The 23,128-nt window shown below is 42.1% G+C and overlaps 1 protein-coding gene across 2 annotated transcripts; it reads right to left on the bottom strand.

Moving 5' to 3' along the window:
- Window positions 1-766: 766 nt before the first annotated feature.
- Window positions 767-23,020, bottom strand: tax1bp1a (Tax1 (human T-cell leukemia virus type I) binding protein 1a). Of its 2 annotated transcripts, XM_073463530.1 has the most exons (17): window positions 22,934-23,020; window positions 20,259-20,473; window positions 16,632-16,734; window positions 15,393-15,583; window positions 14,950-15,105; window positions 11,736-11,884; window positions 11,211-11,301; window positions 10,907-11,092; window positions 10,554-10,805; window positions 10,222-10,413; window positions 10,036-10,108; window positions 8,938-9,434; window positions 5,348-5,434; window positions 4,097-4,283; window positions 3,165-3,373; window positions 2,417-2,499; window positions 767-2,261 (listed from the first exon to the last, which is right to left on the bottom strand). In XM_073463530.1, exons 2-17 carry the CDS (start codon window positions 20,445-20,447, stop codon window positions 2,048-2,050), a joined length of 2,859 nt encoding a protein of 952 aa, XP_073319631.1. In that variant the 5' UTR covers window positions 20,448-20,473; window positions 22,934-23,020; the 3' UTR covers window positions 767-2,047. The 2 variants fall into 2 exon arrangements, with proteins under 2 accessions (XP_073319631.1, XP_073319632.1); XM_073463531.1 differs by lacking the exons at window positions 767-2,261; window positions 2,417-2,499; window positions 3,165-3,373 and adding an exon at window positions 3,827-3,909.
- Window positions 23,021-23,128: the final 108 nt, after the last annotated feature.

Raw genomic sequence — 23,128 nt, 5'->3', positions numbered from 1 at the left:
ATGATTGCAGCCCCAGTTTACCTCACCCTACCAGTGCTACATAACAAATAAGCACAAATGTTGCCTGAAAGACATCCACGTCATGTTCTGAAGTGAACCAAGATCTCTAAAATCCCAGTATCAGTTTCAAAGTGTGGATGCACTCCCCTGAAAGTAAACCCAGAGATAATGGTTTGTGCGTGTGATAGAAAAGCTTCATTCCTGCCTCTCAGCGTAGGGGAAGTGTTTCCGTGGCTGGGATCAGAGCTGAGATGTGGATGGAGACTGAGAGTCTCCCGTCGTTGGGGAGTTCTGTCAAACACTCGTAAAAACCATCCCCGCTTCACAGACACCGCCGTCGCCATGGCAATAGTTTCAGCGTTTTTTTTTCTTTCAAACAGGGGGCCAATTGCAGTATTACACATATGGGAGAGGAGGAGCGGAGGCTGTGTGCACAAGGAGGAGTTATGTGAGGGCGGGGGTGTCAGTATACCGTGTACAGTGAATGTATTGTAACGTGCATCTGTTGTCAAGTGCTTTTAAATTATATTTTCGTATGTAACGTGGAGACCGAAGTTTCCTTTTTGTATGGGGGGACGACAGGTTCTGAGCAGAGTAACTTGTAAATGATGTCAAACTGTCTTTCTATATAAAAGAGAAGCTGCTTAAATGTAAACAGGAAATGACTGAAAAAAAAAAGAAAAATAAAGTAAAAAGCTCTGCAGCTCTGACTGAAGCTTGTGTTATTTCTTCCCTTCTCCACCCAAATAAAGACTGTATAGCTGAATGCATTTAGACAAGCTTACTTTATTCATAAAGATCTTTGCAATACACACCGTCCTGACATTCTCACATGAAAAGGGCTGCATTGGACACATGACACACACACATTTGCCTTGTGATTACTGGGCATGTGCAATTTTTAAAGCCTGAATACAACACTGTCAGGGGTCACTTTGTAATGACGGAAAATAGACAAGCAGTGGAGCCCTGTGGACACACATAGAAATGACACTCACTCGTGATGTGGACCTGCACACAAAGCATTGACTTTCTCTTCACAAGTCTAGTTTTAAAACGTGGAAGTACATAACAATAAAAGTGTCTGTTACTTTAGTGTCCTGCAGTCTTATTTGCCCAGCTTCTTACCGTCATTCTGTCATCACTAAAACATGAGGGAAGTTACAATGAGGGGGGGAGGCAGGGTCACGACAGTAACTCACAGGTCTCTCCACAACTTATACTCATTTTTCATATGTACAGTACATTCAGAATAAAGCCTTATTTAGTGCAGATACATGAAAACGTAGTGCTGTTTTTTGTTTCAACCATCTGACGTCTTTGCAAAACATCATCATACGTACAGTTGGACTGTAGTTTGGGAGAAATCACTTCCCATTCAAGTCAAAAAAATCTCCACCGCCGCCACCTTTCTTCGATGATATATACACACTTTTTAAGACATCGCATATTAAGATTTCGCTCTTCATTTACACTTAAAAAAATCTTTTTCTTATCTCTTCTGCCTTTCCATGCTCTTTGAATCATGGGGGGGAATTAAAAGATGAAGAAGTGTTGGCTGCTTTATCACAAGAAAATCCTACTTGTAAAGAAATATTCAGGGTTGTTAAAGAAAAGAGACATTAAATGTTTTCCCTTCAAATCCCTGGTTCCGGGGTCCTGCAATTTTGAACTGTTTTGAACAAAGAATAAATGCATGCACTACTAATGGTGCTTTTTGCCTGTTGAAGCAGAAGGATGAGCATGAAAATGATACAAAAACGTAAAGGACCATGGCACTATTCCAGAGTGTTAATGATCCTTTTACACATTGTGTATTAAGGTGAAATCTACCCTACTTCATAAACACCTTGGTGGAGTCACCGCCAAAGGATGAACTTCCTTTCAAAAGTGGACTACATTCTTTCTAACCTTTGTTAAGATTGCAAAAAAGTGCTCATGATTGTATATTAATAAGACGACTTAACCGAACCCCGATCAAAACGAACTAATAGCTGACGACACACATTTACCCATACAGCATATCTTGGTTCGCCCTCTGCGTCCTTCACTCGATCTGGTCGAAGTTGAGCACGTGGCCGTCGAAGTGCGTGAGGACGTGCCTCTCGAAGAGCTGCTGCTGGCAGTTTAGGGGGAACTGCTCGGAGCAGACGGGGCACACCTTCCAGTGGCTCTCCACGTGCTGCTCGAAGCTGCGCTGCTCGAAGTGCGGCGGGAAGATCACCTCGCATAACGGGCAGCGCTTGTGAACGCTGTCGGTCCTGGAGAAAGAAAAGGAGAGGATAAAGGCAGGTGAAACAGGGTAGATATAAATATATTTCCCTTCTTTTGTTACTATCAATCCAGGACTTCTATCCTTTTTTATGTTAAAAATAAAGAAGATCTTAACACTTACTGTGTCTGGGTTAGCACATACCTGGAGTCAAAGCAGAAGCTGCCCCTGGATTCACTACGTCTACTGGCCTGATGATCACAGGGTGGCTGAGCCCCGTCAGCAGCCTAGGAAACACAACACAACACAAACACACATAAAAGGATGGAAAATGATGGCCATCTGTTCACTCAAAGAGCTGTATGTAGGCACAAACAAAACCTCCAAAGATTTTACTAAAAAGGGAGAAAATCAGTTGAAAGGGGTAAGATATGGGTGAGTGGGAACGTGTTATGTTTCCATTTAAAGAACAATGTCACTCTTCAGTTTACTCCCACGCAACCAAAGATATAATCTGACAGACACAAACTGATCTTAGGTCTGTCCCTTTCGCAAAATCTCCCCTAATTACTCTCCAAGCCCTTGTTATCCTCGTCTCTCTTGAGCTCTGAGGGAGTGACGTTAATTAGAGCTTTATGCAAATTAGTTCAAAGCTTCATCTTTTAAGGGCAAGCTACTAATTCCCTTCATGCAGCGAGGAGGAGCACTCCAGAGACGAAGAGGGATTACAGTGACAGCAATTCTTTGGATGCTAAAAATGCAAAGCGAGGGTGGGAAGGCAAATGCTGGGATCACAGCTCGTCATTTCTCTTGCTTTAAAATGTGGATTAAGACCAATATGAGAATTTCCAAACATACTGCTGTACTGAGATCAAACTGATGCTGTGATGACTACTGTTATACTTGAGCATAGAACTTGAGAAAAAACACTAATTTGTTTGTAAGCGCTTACATTTTGTGGCTCCTGCGGTGGATGCTCAGTGCTCTCAGGGGGTGTCGTGGTGCGGGAGGGCTGGATGCAGACCACCTCTTGGTCCCAGCCTGGTGCCCCTGGGCCGGGACTCGGGGGCGTGATTGGGGGTGCACAGGGAGGGGCACAGGGTGGGGCCTCAGGCGGAGGACGGGACATGTGCTCAGGAGATAGCGCAACATCCACCCGGTCTAGAAGGACAGTAAGGCATGGAAGTGATGGAACAGCAGCTAATATAAACTTCCATATTTTTCAACCTGGAACCTATTTTCCCATGTTTTTGTGTCTAAGTGACTAATGGGGACAGCACATTTAGCAAGACCTCTGCAGCAAGCAGCCGCAAACGAGCTGCAAAGACATTTCAGACAGTCAATGTCGAGGTAGTATTTGCCACTGACAGGTTTGGATTGTTTTTTAAGTGTCTGGGAACATTACGAAAAGGATTCAGAGATAGACCTGTTTCTTAAAGAATAAGATCCATTTTGTTTAACCAGACACAGCTGCTGTTGCTCTCGCCAAAGCCACCAGACTCCATTTGCAGAAACAGTAATTTTATCATCGTAAAAAAACACACTTCGTTAAAACTTGACAGAAAAACAAAATTAAACTCACCAAAACCGTCTCGGTTCGTCTTTCCAATGTTCCAACAATCACCAACTCTGGTTTGGTCAAAATAAACCCTTAATTCATTGTGTTAGACTGGAAAATATCGAGGGAGAGTCTGAGCCTGTCAGTGGCAAAAACAAGTACCTAAAGTCGACATACTGTACTTTGACAGTCCACAATTGCCTGCAGGGATTAGATAAAAAAACAGGAAAATAGTATACAGGTTGAAAAATTCCAACGTCACCCTTTACGGAGAACAAACAGATGCAGAGGAAGGAATAATTTATCAGTGTTTTAATCCCTCCCACCTCTCGTAGTGTCAGTGGAGTAGGGATTCCCGTACTGCAGTTCGGCAGGCCTCTGTGGCACCAGCGGCGGAGGAGAGGGGTCCTGGGGGTACGGCAGTGGGTAGCGCAGCACCATCGGCTGCCTCATCTCAGCACACTGAACCCCAGCTTCCTGCTCCCTCTGCCTGGACACAAAGCGCTGCAGCTCCTGGAGGGGGAGACCAGACCCACCCCTGAGTGTCGCGGTACCTCAGAGGTATAAACTACATAAAGCCCTTTTCCATACATTTATCCATTACAACAGGGCTACCTGATTGAAGGTGTGTCTTTAACTGATGACGCGATTGCCTTGAGTCGATGGCGTTTAAAAGCAGCAGCCTACATCTTGCATACACACTTTCCATATCCTCATATGTTCTTACAAAAGATACACTGCAGCTTTAAATTTTCACACTCAACATATTTGTCATTATTTTCTTTATTTCAGATCGATGTCTACCTTTATATAGGCTGTAATTACTTTGTTTTCCAAGAGAAAGGGACTGATGAGAATAGCTGTGTAAAAGAAAGAAAGTCAGCCAGTGTTTCCATGCCACAGTTCCACTGTTGGAACCAGTATTTTCAGCTCAGAGTTAAGTTTCCCTCTACATTGTTCCTGCCCTTTGTGATTATATCTGAAGCAAGAGCATTAGTACCCTACTCATTACTGTAATGGGTGTCAGACTCTGGCTCCCTCTGCTCTGGCTTCGCTGATGGAGGCACTCGCCCTCTCCCTCTTTTTACCTCCCTCCTTCCTCTCGCTACCCCCCCCAACCCGACCTCCTCTTTTGATGACTTCATTAGTGCGATGCTATCAGGTTTAACATTTAAACCAGGGTTGGGAAGGTGAAACAGACACGTCGCTTGGCATTTGCACTGTCTAATGGCACTGTACCGATGGGCGACAGAAGCAAGTATAGATGTATTAATTAGCGGGTGGTGGGGAGTATGGAGAAGGGTAGGAATGGCTACAGAAAGAGTTCAAACGCTGCACTGAGGCACTCATAATTGAATGTGAAGATATTGCCATGGACTTCAATAGAGAGCCTACATTATCTACATTTCTACCATCAGAAGCTGTAAGTTGAGATGCAAATTTTATGTCTTTAAAACCAGATGGCTTTTCTTAAATAAAAACTATATCCTTAACTCACATTTATTGTAAAAACCTGCACGGTTTCAATTGTGCAGAGCTAATAAATCAATAGTGTTCACTCTGTGCTGCTGCTTTACCTCCTGTAGCTGCTCCTTGTCTCTGAGGGCCTGAGCCAGGTTGCGTTTCAGCTCCGTCACCTCGCTGGCTCGCTCTGCCATCTGCACCTACAGACGTGCATGGAAAAGAAAAGAAACACACAGTGACATCAGGGCAGAATTATAACAATGCACCCTGGAATTACTGTCTGTACAACAAATGACATTCATATCAATAATCAAATTCACAATCTGAAGAGGAGGCATGCCAGTAACTATGCCCGAGCTGCATCCATTTTTTTCAGTATTGATTAAAGATATCATATGTAACATTTCTGCATTTAAATGACTAAAAGCGACTTGACCTTTGTCAAATATTATAAGCCAAAGATATTCACTTTACAATGATGTACAACAGAGAAAACCTGCAAATTCTCACATTCTCACACTGAAGTAACTTTAGGATTATCAGCCCTGGCCGATTATCGGGGCTGATTTTCAGCATTTGTCAGATTATCGGTAACAGTCATTTTAAAAATATGCTACTGTGGCTCTGATGCAGCATCACAATTAATAATTTATAAACACTGAATAATATAATTCTGAAGTATATAGTAACAAAATCTATCAAATAAATGTGGTAGTCCACAATGCAAAAATATTCAGTTTATTGTCAAAGAGGAGTAATGAACAAGAATATATTCACATTTAAGCAGCTGGAATCAGAGAATTTGGTCTTTTTTTCCTAAAAATTACTCAAACAGATTAATCAATTATCAAAATATTTGGCAATTAATTTGATAGTTGACAACTAATCGATTAGATGTTACAGAATGTCTCTCTAGAATGTCAGAAAAAGTTGAAATATGCCCATTACTTTCACAAGGCGACGTCTTCAAATGTCTTGTTTTCCAGTCGACAGTACAAAACCAAAGACATTTAATTTTCTTTTATGTTGCCAGTTATTTTTTTTGTCAAATGATTAATGAATTAATAAACTCATGGTTTTAACTCATAACATAACTAAAATAACTCACTATAGCCTCACTCTTGCCTTCTTTTCCCTGCTTGGATTGGATTTTCAGGAAGACGAAGACGAATATCACTAGGCATACACACAGGCAAGCAAGTGAACATAATATTTGGTCAGTTGAGTTTTATTTAAGCTGGAGCGGTGTCAAATGTGTGGTGCTTACTGTAAAACACACAGCGAAAGCCACAGAACCAGGGCAGGCTGGAGGAGCGCTGCAGTCTGGAGTGGAGCGGGGGATCGTAGTAAATCTCTGACTCTCTAACAGGACTGACCCTGTGGGAGAGTTTACATGACTAGTTGCCTGCTCTTCTCTCATTTCATCCCATTACAAAGGTTCCAAATCCCCTCCTCTCTTGGTTTTTCTTTCTGCTTCATGTCTGTCTGTCTATTCTACTTTCTTCCCTCATAAATTCTCCTCCCGTCACTCTCTTTCATCTCCTTTTGTCCTCTCTCGCTCTCCCCTCTTTCATAAATTTACGGCGCAGCATTAGAGGGTTAAGTTCAGGTGAAAGGATTCTGCAACAGTGTATTTCTGTGCCCACCGCTCCCCTCCCACTCCTCTCTCCCTGTCTATTCCCCTCCCTGCTCCATCCTCTGGGTGGCTGATGTAAACAGCCGTAAAGCATGGCGTTCTGCGGCTGCCTCTCCTGTCAGTCTCCCGGGCCATTAAGAGCAGCTCGGGGGCCGGGGCACTCGCCTCAGACAGGAGACTCTATCAAAGACAGGGGAGAGCCTTATTTACAGCGCAGATAAACACACACTCACTCACGGAGATTAAAAGCCGGTAGGAACTTTGGCGGACTTTCGCACGCAAAATGCAACAGACCCAGAAAGACGCACATACCACACACATTGGCTCATGTGTGGCACGGATACGCTGGTTATGTGAGCACGCATGGAGTAACCCGGTAACTCTGGTACAGTAAATGCATGCTCAAGTAAACATTAAGAACATTCACTACTCTGTGATCAACTGCTATACTCAGTACCTTCAAAAAGCAACAGTAACTCTTTTTCAACAGATTTATCTCATTGTTTTTCTGCTTTGTTATAATTATTTGTACCATGTAACACTTATTTAACATTAATTTGCTATTTAACTGATTGAGTGATTTATTGCTGGTTCCAGCCATCAAATGCGAGGACATTGGTGGAAAGTAGCTAGGGACATTTACTTAAGTAGTGTACTTAACTACAATTTTGATGTAATTTACTTGAGTAGTTCCGTTTTCAGCTACTTTATACATAAATAATATGTACATAAATATTTTACTTTTTGTTCTACTACTTTTATCTGACAGTTACTAGTAACTTTACAAATCTGGGGCGACTGCTGGGCAACAAGAGAGAGGGAGATTGGTGGGACCCACTGTCCTCCCTTGCCACACCCCCACTGGGTGCCCTGGTAGTCCTGCTGTACAACCAGAGGGAGGGAGGGATTGCTACTGGCTGCTGTATTGTTTTGCAATTGTACATAGTCCAATCATTCATTGCCAAAGACATGAATTATTTTACAACAGAAGGAAAGCAGAAGTAACTCAAGTAAAAACAAATTGTATATGAATAATAGATGATGTACACATCTGATGTATTGATAACAGACACTGTTCACATCATCTTTTTCTTTGTTTTTTTTTAATATCGTGATAAATATCGTATTGTGGATTATTTATTGATACATGATCATGAGCCATTCAGCCACCTAACCAGTTTTAATACAATACAATACTTTTTGTTGCTAATACTTTTGTACTTTTGCTTAAGTATATTTTTTAAATGCAGGACTTTTACTTGTAAGAGAGTATGATAGTGGTACTGCTACCTTAACTCTGAATATCTTTCACCACTGGGATTTGCTGCATTTTCTCTGTTTTGTCTTATTGTAAATGTAATATCTTTGGTTTTTACACAGTTGTTTGGACATAATAACCTTTTTGAAGATGGCACCCTGGGTTTTGGGAATTTAGGATTAGCATTTCTTGCATCTGTTTTGTGACATATTATGGACTAAATGGACTACATCTAAATAAAAAAAATGGAGGTGAATCAATAATGGAAATAATTAGAATTCAAAGCCCTAATTTTGTATACACTGTTCATAAACATATGTCCTAACAGTGATTGCCACTGTGTACCTTTCACGACAAAATGTATTTATAAATGGAGTCAGAGGGACAAAATAACCTGTTAGGTAAGAAAAAGCTCCAAAACTAGTCCATTCTGGTTGGATTACAGCCTCACCACTTAATTCAAAACACTGGATTTTTTTGTGTATGTAATTACACTCAGTGATGGAAAATATCAAAATCAAATGGAGTGGAAAATTGACTTGTGAAATGGGAGAATGGGGATTACAGAACACTCTGATTCACTAAAAGTGTGTGAGAGTTACTATGTGCAATGAGGATAATAAGGAAAATTAATTTGTGCAGTCTCCTCTCACACTGTAGCATACGTGTAGATTTAACCTATAATCACTATGAAAATGCTGTGCTGCACTAGGGGTACAGTAACTGCCTTGCCTAAGGGCTCATACACAACAGTTGAGGAGCACTGATCCTTCATATTTCCAGCCTTTCTGTGTAAGTGTGTCTCTTACTCTGAACCGCTCCTCCTCATCAGCCAGCCGCTGTTTGAGCGTCTCATTGATCGCACACTGCTCCCTCCATTTCTCCTCCATCATCGCCAGCTCCTCCTCTACCGAGCGAGTCTGTTCCTTCTCTGCCTCCCCCATGCTCCTCCCCTCCAGATTATCCTTCTCCTCCTCGACACCCTCTTTCCCTGACATTTCCTCCTCACTGTTCTCTCGGGCGCTCTGCCCCTCATTCTCCACCTCAACCCAGCTCGTCATCCTCAGGCTCTCCTCCGGCAGGCTGTCCTTCTTCTCCTCCATCTCTTTGTCTTCTCTCTGTCTGTCCTCTCCTTGGTTTGCTTCTACCTCTACCTCTGCCTCCACCTCGGCCCTCTCCTTCTCTGTCTGCCTCTCTTCCTTCTCTGTGCTGATGTATAAATCGGCATGTGTGGATTCCCTGTTATTAAGTTCTGGAGTGATTGTCATCTCGGCGGCTTCTTGTAGGACTGCAGCGGCTATATTCCCTGTAGAGTAAGATTAGAGCACATAACATTACATAGTGAGCAGGACAGTCTTTGATTCAGGTAGTGACACTCAAAATCTAGTACTTTTTAACGATATTTCAGTACAATCACTTTTTGTGATTAGCATATAATATTGGTAATACATTTTTATTAAGAAGAAAATAACTGCGTTTTTTTTTCACTTGAAATAATAGGTTGCGTAATCACTATCCGTCACCAAGGCTCATCTACTTCTGCTTTGATTTACTTCCAACACTTCAAAGAAAGATCTTTGCTTATTTATCACCTTGTGGTTTTAAGATGTGCATGTTGGCATGTCTAGGTGATAAGCGATAGTGACAGCAAAGAAAGAGATTTGTTCAGTCAAGTGAAAGTGAGTCACAACATTTGCTGTTAATGATGTCATGCGACTGCATCGCATCACTGTCAACTGACGATACTGTTAGCAGAATTTCTTGTATTTCTACCTTTTTAATTGCATGATGCTTGATGTTTATCATTACACAACTGTTTTAAATGAGCTCAACTGTTTTTGAAAATATGTAATTACAGTTAACTTATAAGCATAACAACTTTACTACGTTGGTATGTGTGCGTGTACCTGCTGTTGGTGACTCTGGACTCGGGGTCAGTGGCTCCTGTGTTGTCTCGGTGGATGCATTTCTCTTTGGCTCCTGCAGAAAGAAACAATGTATCAACAGCATGTCTATTTCTATTTCTATTATTCAGGCATAAATTGCCACGTGTGTAATATTTCTTTTTATGAGTTTTACTACGCAGTACTCACCCCCTGTGACTCAGTTGTGTTTAGTTTGGCCACCTGCCTGCGGAGGCGCTGACACTCCCGGTACTTCTCCTTGTAGTGCTCAGCCGCCATGTGAAGACGCAGCTTCAGCTCCTCCACCTCTCTCTGCAGCTCGGCCTCAGCCTCTGACACCACCAAAATGCTAGGTGTCACCTCCCCACTGGTCCCAACACCCTAAGACAGAAGGAGAGCGCATTTTGAATATTAATATGAAAATTCCCTCAAGAAAATCCTGTTTCCATAGTTTACTTCAGAATTCCCACAGCATAGAAAATTAAAGACACAGATTCAGAATAAGGAGGTCGGACACTGACCACTTCCTTCTGTGCAGCGCTCCTCATCCGGTCTAGCTGGCTCTCCATGCGCTGGCACTCGGCCTGAGCATCGGCCAGACTGGCACGGAGCTTGTCGGCTTCTAAGCGGGCACGGTACAGCTCAGTCATCGTGTGGTCGCGGGCGCTGGCTGAGTCACGGAGCTCCGAGGCCAGCAGAGAGGCCTGCTGCCGGGATGCCTGGAGCTGCTCCTCTGCCTGACGGAGGAGCTCACGCACACGGGCCAGCTCTGCCTGAAGACAGAGAGGGAAATGATATGAATAGATAAACTGATTTCACCAAACAGACAGATAGAGAAACTTTTTTTTCGTGTGTTTCAATCAACCACTACTACCTTGTCAGCCTTGTGTGTCAGCAGCTCTTTCTCCAGGCTGTCCCGCTGGGCAACACAGGCCCTGAGCCTATCCAGCTCCTCCTGGAACTGGGCGATGGTCACCTCCCGGTTCAGCTCCACTGCCTTCAGCATCTGCAGCTCTGCACTCAGCTTAGTGTTCTCCAGCTCGGTGCTGCGAAGGTGGGCCTACACCCATGAGACAGCAAATAAAAAGAGAAAGAAGGACACACAGAAGAAGGACACACAGGCTTTGTTGATCAGAATGCACCTTTTCATTTTTCCACCCTTAAGAGCTTTTCCCCACCTTGTAGAGGTCTCTCTCATCCTTCTCGTTCTTCAGCTGGCTCTCCAGGCTGTCTCTCTCTGCTGTCAGCTTCTTCAGGCGGTCACGCAAACTGTGACATAAAGTGACGAAAATGCAGCTTCGTTCTTCAAACATATTTATCAACATTATTATATTACCCTGATTCTGTTTAGTAACTAAGTCAGAAGACCTTTATAATTAAACTAATTATACTAATAAAAGAGGGAGAGGCAAGCCAATAAAGCAATGCATGATAATATCTGTGGAATAAATATCCCCTTTGTTAAGCTTATTGAATTTGTACAGCGTCAGGGAGAAGCTGACTCAATTTAATCCTTCTTTTTGAGTCCATGGTATGTGCTTTGCATTATGTTGTCCACCCAGTGCAGACGAGTGGAATGAAGATGTTGAGGAACCAGAAGGCAGACAACTCCTCCGCAAAAGCAGTTATTTTAACAATCATGTCCTTACAGAAATGGATGACTCTGGATGACTGATGCTCACGTGTCCATTTGCACCACTCACCAATCGAGCTCCGTCTCCTTCTGCAGGCCTCTCTGGGTGACTCCCAGCAGGTCCTCCTCCAGCTGGCGGACCCGGTCCGTGGCCTCCGTCAGCCTCCTCCTCACCTCCTCCCTCTCCTCCGACAGGCCCTGCGATGAGCGCAGCAGATCCTGTGGGAGAGAGAAGCAGCTGTGGATCGCGGTGACAGGCGTGATAGCCAATCACAGCCGCTGAATAAGCGGGCTGAGCTCGGAAGAGGAGAAAGAGTGCTGGACAAAGTCAGGAGCTTATGTAATACTCATGATTTATCACAGATGGGAAGATTTAATGGGATGTGTGATGGTCATGTTCACATATGCTGTATGCATTTGTTTTTTATGTTTTATCCACATTGTATTTATCATGTACGTACACTGCCATTTTTTATGTACACCATTATTAAACCAAAGCAGTCTACTTCTTCAACAGCTGTAATGAAGGTCTTAGGTCCAGTTTTGATGATTTTGAATTGTACTGAAAATCTGAACTCAAGTAGAGTACAATCACATTTCTGAAATATTACTAAATTACAAGTAAAACTACTGGTATTGAAATAATACTTATTGTATTCTTCTAAGACACTACTCAGAGTTAAATGTTGATATTTAATTCATTATCAATAACAGGCATTCAGTCAAGTCTTCTCCTGCTGCAGAGTTTTACAGATTCCTTGTACATTAAAACATACTTTGCATTAAAAAAAACTCTGATTCTCATTTTTGTTGAAACTGTTTAGGATTTGCAGAATAATGCATACATTTGTGTAAATAGTGTATGATTTGTAGCTTCTAAATTTTGTTTAATTCATTTTTCATTTAGTTTCATTTTAAATGTCTCTGTTTCCTGCCTCTACAGCCTGTTTCTAGAGCAGCTGTAACGTGTGAATTTTCCCTCTGGCGAACAGTAAAGTCTTATCTCATCAATAACAAACACCAGTTACAAATTATGACTCCTGTGAGCCTTTTGATGGATGCAAAACACAAACAGCACCTGAAATTACTGAAATGTTCAAATCTTTGAGCGAACAGTAATGGTATGTTGTGAATGCATGCAGGAATAACCCGTCTAGTATATGTGAAGTCCTGCAAACAAATTCCTGCTAGCGCCCAACAGATCGTATAAGGTCTGTTTTCTCCATGTGGTTGGCCTGCGAAAGAAAAATGCCCTGTTTGAACTTGCTGCTAATCAGCAGCGAGGGACATTAAATCATCCACAGCTAATATTGGTTGTGACAGAACAACATACCTCTACACACACCCTTCTTTCTATTTGTAGAGCGCACACTCACTCACTCACTCACTCACTCAAGCACATGACAGCTACAGAAAGACAGACCCACAGGTCCACGTTCAAGGACATATGAAGACAGACAGACAGCAGAGTACAGCAATGAATCAGACTGAATGAATCAGTGCACATGCACACACCAATGCATACTCCGGCCTGTCTCCCTCTGGGCTTGGCTCTGCGCAGATTACTGTATGATTTTTACGGCTGGTGTTCGGGAAGCACTTTAGCAGTGCATAAAGACCTTATAAAAAGTGTAGTCGTAAAATTAGCAGCCACAAAATATGTACTTATGTTTTCATGTTAAACTGGAGATATTTTCATCAGCGGAGCAGGGGCTGACGCACCTATTGTAACTGCTCCTCAAAGAGAGACACACACCTACTCACACAAGTCATATATCTGCAGATGGACATGCCTGCTGAATGAAAAGCAGCACGGTAATAACAGTGTGTGAGTGCGTATTACCAGGTAATTTATGGCGATTTTGTCCTTCATAAAAGAAAAAGGAAAAAAAAAAAAAAAGCAGAGCAGCGAACTAACTCAAAGCAGCCTGCTCTTACTCTGAGCCAAGACCGCAGAGCTGCACTAGGGGGCGATAAGAGACTGGATTCAAACCCACCAACCCCTTGGCAAGTTTCACCTCTCCCCCCCTCTCTGATCTCATTGAGATTCCTTCTCATTGAGTTGACTGTTTGTAGGCATGTGTGCCAAGTTACTTCTTATCAAATGAGCAACTCATAAAACAATGAAATCCAAAATGTGACTCATCCTGGTGAATGAGTGAATCAGCAGGAAATAGAGCCAAAAAAGTTGATGAAATAACAAAAAAGATTTAATTCTGATCATGTAAATAATAATGAATGTATTTTGTTTACCTTGCTTTAGCAAAATAACTCATTGAAAATTGAGAGAGAGAAAGAGAGGGACAGACAGACAGACGGAGGAGAAAATAGACAGTGAGAAAGCAGTGGCCACTGAATCGCGTGACTGAGTGGTGTTTGTCCCTGAGGCTGGGCAGGGCTCTTTTTTCAGGCAGGCGGTTTTTGCGGACTACCCTCCTCTCATTCCACACACAGACTAAAAGGGTTTGCGAGCGGGTGGCATAATGAGTGTGTTTGTGTGCGCGCTTGTGCATGTGTGAATGCACATTAGAGGGGGGCCCTGTGGTGTGGAACCTGAATGTGAATGTGAGAGCGAAGGGGGGAGGCGAGTTTGTGTGCGCGTACAAGCGTGTGTGTGTGTTTGTGTGTTTGACGTCATGTTTGTTCACTCTGTGGTCGCGATGGCATCGTCCCTGACGCCAGATGCCCGAGAAAACTGTGTCCCAATTCCGTTCAGGCCCACTGAGCCAGGTCGTTAAAGAGGGAGAGAAAGACTGGCATGCACTGACACACACACACACACACACACACACACACACGGTGCGACTCTTTGTGTGTCTCTCAAACATAGTCACAGATTATTCATAAATTCGGCCCTTTGAAGTTTTCAGACCTGTGATCAATGGTGGGGAACTGGCTCCGCACTCACGTGCAAATAGAAACTGTCTGTTTATGTACAAACACACCCCGAGACATTTGCTTACAAATACACAGAAACTGATCTTGAACTCTTTAACTTTTTTCTGTTAACTGCAAAGTATATTTTTTTCCTAATTTGCTGAATTACTGAAGAATATATATATATATATATTTTTTTTTTACTTCTTTTGGATTAATAACAATTTATTTTTGTCATTTTTCAATCTATTTTGGAGATGATGCGGATTTGGAAGGGCTGGGACAAAGTTTCAAAAGCTGTACATCTCAATTTTGCACACGCTTTTGATTAGTAAGACTAAACCTTTATTTAATTATATTAATGTATTCACAAACTTCATCTACTTCCTGGCGTCACTCTCTCTAACCTGGTTGTGTGTCCGCAGCAGACAGCACGTCTCCCTCTCCTGCTCCCTCTCTCTAGCCAGTCGTTTCTGCTCCTCCTGCAGCTGCTGCTTCTCCTCCTGGAGGAGACGCATGGCCTTCATCAGCTCCCTGCGCTCCTGCTGCGCCTCCTCCACATGCTGCCGGCACAGAGGTAAGTATTGGTTAGAAACACAGAAAAGTAGAGATTTTTTTGGTCATATCTCTCCATTAAGTGTCATTTTAAAAACACCAGAAAAAAAGTTTATCCAAAGTCTCATATAAAATTCAATTTGAGTTGTATGATATGTGTGTGTTGGTCAGAGGTCACAGTTGGGTACAGAACAGAGCCTCTGGATCTGGTTTGCTATAGGAACCTTTCATGAGGGCCCAAGAACCAAAAAGATGGAAAACAAAACAAGAAATATCTTCATCTGGCGGGGTGTACCTCTAGCAGGCCAGTTTTGGTGGTGACGACCAGTATGTCAGAGTTGCTGTCGTCCTCGGTAACAGTCAGCAGCTCTTCGGTGGGTGTGGCTGACCTGAACTGGAAGGGCGTGCTGGCACCCCGAATGTCACCAGCATGCGTGACATAACAAAACTGGTAGAACTCTCCATCAGATTTCGGAACATAATAACCTGCAAAGAGATAAGAATGTGTGTTTGTGCGTTTGTGAAGCACCATTGGGTAGTATTTGAAGTAGGTCTGGCCAAAACATTTCTACAATATATCGACAATTATTATGCTTCAAAATGGAAAAAAGGTAGCGCTCTTAAAGTGGAAACTAGTGTTTCCAAGGGGGCATTATTGCTGCCGTTGTTACCATAAAGACAACTATATAGTTTTCTTTTTCTTCAGTGTAGTAACTACCAACAACACAGAACAAAACGTGGATTTATTCATTCATTTAGTTGTTAATTGAGATATGAAAGCCTGACTGGCCCAGTCAGCCCTTTCCCAGGAAATTTCGTGCCCAGTGGCAGACAAAATTGTATAGTGAAAGCGAAGTTTATGGGGAACCAATCTAATGCCAGTAGTGTCATTATTCAATTGCCATTACAAGGGACCACATGTATTAATTCTTCAACAGAGCGTTGTACATGAAAATGTAAGTGGTAGTCCCTTTATGCTACATAAGAAAAAATATTTTTGATGGTTGAGTGCAGAGTGAGGATGAGTTAAGGAGTTTCTCAGCTTTGTTTTTCAAAAAACAACATTCAATATTTGCATAGATGTCACATCATTTGTCACATGGTAATAAATCAAACAGCCCAAAGCCAAACTGTGAGACCTCACTAGAGCACATCATTCACATGTTAGGCCTGGGTCTCTGGGACGACCAAGGAGTAAGTGCAGAACATCCGGCAGCCAACCGGTTTTACTGACTACTGACACACCACAGCACGCTCTCATATTTTCACTGTGTAATATCTGACCGTTCCAGGCCCAGTAAAACCAGTTTGCAGGCCCTCAACCTGTAAGCGTGTGTGTGTGTGGTTTGAGAGGTGCTCAGGTCCCAGGCCGCCGTTTGCGGTTGTGTTCCCTTATTAAATAAAAGTGCTGGTTTTTATACGCGCCGTAAAATGGAGGAGTTACTTTGGAATACCCTGGGCCTGTAGAGTGGTTTACGTAGCTTGTGTGTGCATGTGTGAGAGTATGTGAGGTTGTGTGTGTGAGTGTGCGTACCTTGAAACACCACAGTCCTGTGCACAGTACTTCCTGGTTCATAGTTTTCAGGCATAGGAGACCAAAGGAAGGTGTAGTAATCTCTGGCTGTGCTCCAACCCACCTGAAGACATAATCCACAACGAAATGTTGATCCACGACAAAAAATAGTGCCCAACTGGACAGTGTAAAATAAGATATTTTGTGGAAAAAACATCATAAATTTCACATTTCCCTTTGCATTAACATAAATTGTTTATAACCAGATGACATTTTATTATTTTTCTTAATCCCGGAGTTTTAGAAACACGCTTAATGAAGAAAAGCTGGAGGATTACATACATGTTCAAGGCAAGAATGGAAACATTTAAACCATGCCCCCTCATTCTTCCACACACCTCCTCTTCCTCCTCTCTGCTTCCCCTCAGTTCCTGCCCCTTTCGGGCTCACACAAAAGAGGGGCAGCGAAGGTGTGAGAATGGGGTGGGGAGGGCACGGGTGTATGTGGCTTTGCGTGCGTGTGTGCACACATGCGCAGACTCGTGAGACGGCCGAGAACGACCCACGAGGAAACGAGAAGACGGGGGGGGGGGGAAAATGAGGGAAGAAAAGGTGAAAATTTTACACGAAATGGCAAGGGAGATGTAATTCCATGGATTTCATGTGTTGTTAGGTGACAGATGATGAAAGGGTGTAGTGAACATCATAACTCAGGTCCAGCGTCGTAAATCTGTCGCACACAACCGCACGCTCACGCACATACACACACCTCGTTTTAACTCACATGTGCCATACATGTTTGTGATGTTGCATAACTGCACTTCAGCTGTGGAGAACTCAACCACCTGTGGGACTTTTTTACGCTTTAAAAACGGAGAAAAAGCGGGCGCAAGAGAAAGTGTCTCGCTTGGACAGCTGCCACATAGTAATCATATTATATTACATGTTTAGACAGTTGGTTGACTGAGCTATACTGAAAATTATAGGATGCACCAGACACTGGGAGGGGCTACTAACGTTTGTTGAATTTTAAATGAGCCATAACTTTCAAAGATTAAATGATAACATGCCTGTAAATGTTTACCATGTTCACATAAAACTGTTTCTGCAGTTAAATATTTAAATAAACAATGATCAAATTGAAAGTTAGATGAATTTGAGAAAGAAAAGATGAAGAAGAATCAAGAAAAAAATAAGAATAGGCTGATAACGCATTTGGAAGCAACAGTAAATCAAATGAGCTACTCAAAACATTTGTCAAAGTGTATGTTTTGATAATGCTGTTGCACGATACATAATTGTAGTGTTTGCCTTATCAACCCATTACGCTGAGTATAATGCTATTCCAAACAAATGGGAGGTGTCAGCATGAAAACCCAGGCCAAGAACATTCTTTCCACATCCAGCAGCATCTCAGTGTGAGAGGTACGGCTGCGATGGCCTCCTGCCAAGTTGTGCTTGTGCTCACGTGTGTTTGCTTAAGACAGAAAAGACATAAATTATTTTGCTAATTGCAGAGTGAAGTTGACTGACATTTGGTTAGGTATGGTGTGGCATTCCAGCACGGTAGTGATGTTATAAAATAATCACAGGCAAGGCAGCTATCAATCATTCAGCCAAGGTGTGAGGGAACAGCATGATGACACGTTAATTATACACTCACACAACGGGTTTCTCCCTGCTGCCTCAACAAACATGCCACAACCAAAAAACCTCCACGGGGCTTTTTTAGGGAGTTGTGTGCGTGTGTGCATGTGTCCGCCATCAAACGCAAACTAACCAAGCTTTCAGTGGACAAACAAAGGAAATCAACAGAGCAGTTTACTGGTAATATGTGGAAAACAAAGAAAACTTGTCTAGCTTGATTAGTGTATACTCTGTTGAAGTTTACTGTGTATACACTGCATGCAAGCACTGTATGAGTGCACTACCATCTATGAGCAAGTTTGTTGTATCAGTATTCTTAATAATGGACTATGAACATTTTTAGCCACTAGGGGGTGTCTGTGCACAACTCAAATGAGCAGTGTCTGTCTGTGCAGTCTGAGTCATCCTCATAGCGAGTCAGCTCTGTTGCTCAGTTTCTCTCTGAGACAGGTAACGCCTATAGATGTACGGTAAGGTAAGAGGGGGAAAATGCTCTCTCCCTGAGTCATCTCTGCACAAAGGTTTTGCCTCCGGGAGGCAAAAAGACTCGCATGACAGAAGAGTAACATTTTCATCAACGTGTTGAACGTCAGTGATCAGTGGGAGAGTCAAATCTAATAAATTATTTTTAATGACACACCAACCTGTTGATTTTGACATTACCATCACCAAGCAGCCTGACAAACTTCAAGCCAAAACAAAGATTGATTAGATGATTATTATTTGTAAAGCAAACATAAATACTGAGCTCTTGACGCATGCCCAACAGACAAAAAATCATGAAATGAATGATGTTTTCTGATAAAATATATACATATAAGGCTGCAAAGATTAGTTGATTAATGGATTAGCCGATTGAAAGAAAGCTAATCACCAACTGTTTTGAAAATCAATTAATCACTTAATAAATCACATTTTTCAAGCAAAAATGTCCAACATTCTCTCATTACAGCTTGTTAAATGTAAGGATTTGCTGCCAGTCTTTTTTCATTTATTAAATCAAATTAAGAGCCTTTGGATGGTTGACTGGACAAAAGAAACAATTTGAACACATCACTTTGAGCTTTAGGAAAGTCTGATAAGCCATTTGCAATTGTTTGTCATTTTATAGACTAAACAATTAATCATGAAAATAATCAGCAGATTAACAGATAATTAAAATAACTGTTAGTTGCAACCCTGTATACACATTACCATGATTTTGCCAGAGATAAAGATCTCTGTGACAACAAAAAAGACAGACAAGTACGTCAAAAGAAGCACAGTCTGCTTGTTCCCTGACATTAAGCACCAACCATCAAACAGGTTTCATTAGCGCGGATTACAACAATTAAATTTTCCAATTGACTTTTTTCCACATAAACCCAGCGTCTTTATTCCTTTTTAATTGAGCTGGTGGATTTGAAGTCAGTTCTTAAACAACAATAAAATGTTTGTCTTTTGACTTTACGAGACATTAAGTTTCCTCGTTCACATTTCCTGTTAATTACGTGTGAGATTTGATGGCCTTGATAAAAGAGTGGAGCGGAGGTTGGTTAGCAGGAAGCAGAGAAAAGACTGATGGAAAGACAGAGGGCAACGAACAAGTGAAGTGGGGGGGGAAAGAGGTCCTAATAAGAATCAGAGTGGTTCGTAAAGAGCACCAAATGTTTGCCCCCCAGCGAGACCTACTGCAACCAGCCCACCATGTACACTCTTCCTCTTTCTGCATGCAGAGCAACCACACCAAAGCTTGTGGTGAGGCATTAGGCATGTAGGGAAGAGATGAACCATTAGTGTCAAGGCGGAAGTATGTGTTAATGTGCCAACTGCAAACCTATGGCCAATTAATAAAACCCTAACACATAATCCATGTTACAAACACTTATGTAATGGGCTGGGAATATTTCCAATCTATAATTATCTCTTAGTAACAAAAATGATTCAGATTAATAAAAGTCTGGTCCTTCATTGATCGTGCTGGACGATGTCTTTGAAGCCGCTGTGCTGTGCGTGACCTACCTTGAAGATGCCCACCCAGTCTTTCGGGTGGGGAGCGATGTAAGGGGTCAGGGTGTAGCGACACTCCAGGGGTGCCTGGGGCAGGAAACTCTTCCCCACATTCTGGAAGATGACGTGGGCAAAGTTGGACGTTTCCATGATGCTGACACTGCTGCCCGGTGATGAGTCCACCACCTGGAACGACGACATTGTTTCCTGTTGGTCACTTCATTTGTCTGTAAGACAAAGGAGATGGATAGACATAAAATTTCAGTATCACAAACACGCACAGCAGAAAGACAAATTGCGTAAAAAATATTAAAAAAGCAGGCTTCCAATAGCAAAGTCTGTAGATTGAGTTTCTATATGTTCTCTAAAAAATTTATATGGATTAAGTAAAGACCAAGTAGAGAAGGGGAACATGTATGCATGTGACAGCATACATCAACCTCCAGGGGGGTACTCCTATTTAAAAACAAGGCTCTAAGGTCTAAGGTGTTGTAAAGCCCTCTGTGGCAACTGACCTAAAATAGATCCATCCACCTGAAGCCGATCATATTACTGTATATCTTGTAATCTGCATTGTTACTGTACAAAGAAAACTTGTTTCACAGCTTCGCCTTTTAAGATAGTGCTCTCACCCAAGCAAGTGGTGCACTGTCCTTATATGCCACCAGGCCTGGGAAGAAGCGCTATGTTAGAGATGATTGATGAGCTTTGTGAAGTGCTGGAAAACAGATGAGTACTTAGATGATTCTGAATTCAAGAATTTAACTTCTAAGGGAGTATTTTTGGTTTTGTTCTTTTATCAAAAAAGGGAAGGACTTTACTTGTGAAAGTCAACTGACTAGTCATAATGACAAAGAATAATTCCAGGTTTCTCTCTACCAACTAAGTTTTTTATGGCACCACCACCTGAGCAAAATGAATGTAAAATCAATGTGGAGAGCATCAAAACTAAAAAATGGAAGATACCCCGTGCACAACACTGCTTTTCTTCTGGGTGTAACTAGCACTGGGCAAACCACAGAGGACCAATAAAGTCTTTATTTCATTCGCACCAGGATACGACTGACACAATTTGATTACCAATTACATTGAAAACAACATGAAGTGAACTACATGTTTTGCATGTTGCTTCATCAGATTCGCTCTGTACTTAATTGCCAACAGGTGTTTCTTTAAATAATCAGCAGAGAATCCAGTAAAGACACATTCAACAACAGGCAATAGCCACCACAATTCCACTGTACAAAACTACAAACGTACATTATTTCGTATTTTACATAAGATGAGGTCCCCAATTTAAAAAAAAAAAATCAAAACTAGATGACTTTTCCCAGATCTAATGGATGTAGTTAGTCCCAAGTAGATTCCTTCAGTAAGTTATCATTAAACTTTTTCATGTGTTATTTATCTGCTCTAGTTTTTCAAATGTTTTGTATACAGAAATAACAATGGTTAAAAATGGTGTGCAATTTCATATTACTATTAAAAAAGGTAACATTTTCTTGGTTTCTTCCACAAACCTAAGGAAAACACTGAGCTCAGCTTGTGACAACAGTGGTATTATGTGGCTCTTGTGGCTCTGGAGGAGCTTTGTCAAGTCAGAGTGACCGGGCAGCGACAATGTTGGGAAAGCTGCTTTATAGGACATAAAATGTCCAGTGTGTTTGGAGCCTGGCACATATTAGAGACTAAAAGGCTGGACATTTCTGCAGCATCACTTGCAAGTCATCCAGTGTTATGAAAATGCAGTACTAAATAGCTAGAGTACCCCTTTCAGTAAAGGATATTCTTCACCAAATTGAGATTGGCCACATCATCATGATTATGTTTGGTACAGATGCCAACAAATGTCACATCGTCATGACGTGAATCATACTGTAACATCTGTCAAAATAATCACAGTATGATGTTTTTTACCTGCCACAGTTGACATACTTAGATGCAGGTACTAAGCAGGTTATAATACTATCATAATAAATATATATTTTATAGATAAATGATAAATAGATAAACCACTAAACAAATCACCAGACTACTGAATGCCTCCAGTGATCTTATACTTCAAAGCTTTAAAGTGCATTTATCCGTGGCACAGTGAACCAGTCCTCCATGACACCACCACACCTCTGTGACTTGTCAGCTTACAGCAAGGCATCTGACTTTTCAGACCACAAACTGAGCCTTTAACGTTGTCAGGAGTATAGAAAGAGCATTTGTGAGTGTGTGTATCTTCTTGCTTTTTATTCAATCTCCCCGTATCACTGTCATGCATTCATATAATCCTGGCTGAGAGTAAAGCTAACACAACACATCCTCCTGCCCTAAATTACCATGTAGACCAACGCTGGACTCCTCAGTGAGACAAGTGAAAGTGAAAGTGACCAAGTCACAGCTGATGCTCGATTCAGCTAACCAGCTAACACAACATCGTCTGTACACCGAGCCACAGCGACCAACACTTAGCATGCGTATCACCAAATAGCTAACACACCGCTACGTCGTATAATACCACCCCAGTTAGCCAGAGGATAATCTTATTTACGGTGGCTAGGCAGCTAACATTAGCTCGTGAACAGGCCATGTCGTGTCAAGTCACTGGCTAGCTAAACATTATTCCAGTCGGTCAGCTAGCTGAGACAAGACACGGACATTACAGGCGTTAGTTTAGCTTGAAATTAAAAGAGTACCCTTTTCTTATGAATTCCACTTGCGAAAAAGAGTGAATTTCTGCCGGACAGGTCGATGTTTTTGCCACTGTCCCCGTTGTTGTCAAAGCTCTGACGATGATGCGTCTTCCTGAAGGAGCAAATGATGCTGAACTTCCGGGATGCTGAGCAGCACCAGTGATGCTGAGGAGGATGCTGAGGGGGGAGCAAGCAGTT

The sequence above is a fragment of the Pagrus major genome, chromosome 3 (genome assembly GCF_040436345.1).
Source record: "Pagrus major chromosome 3, Pma_NU_1.0".
Taxonomy (NCBI): domain Eukaryota; kingdom Metazoa; phylum Chordata; class Actinopteri; order Spariformes; family Sparidae; genus Pagrus; species Pagrus major.
This window is presented reverse-complemented; position numbering and strand designations above follow the sequence as displayed.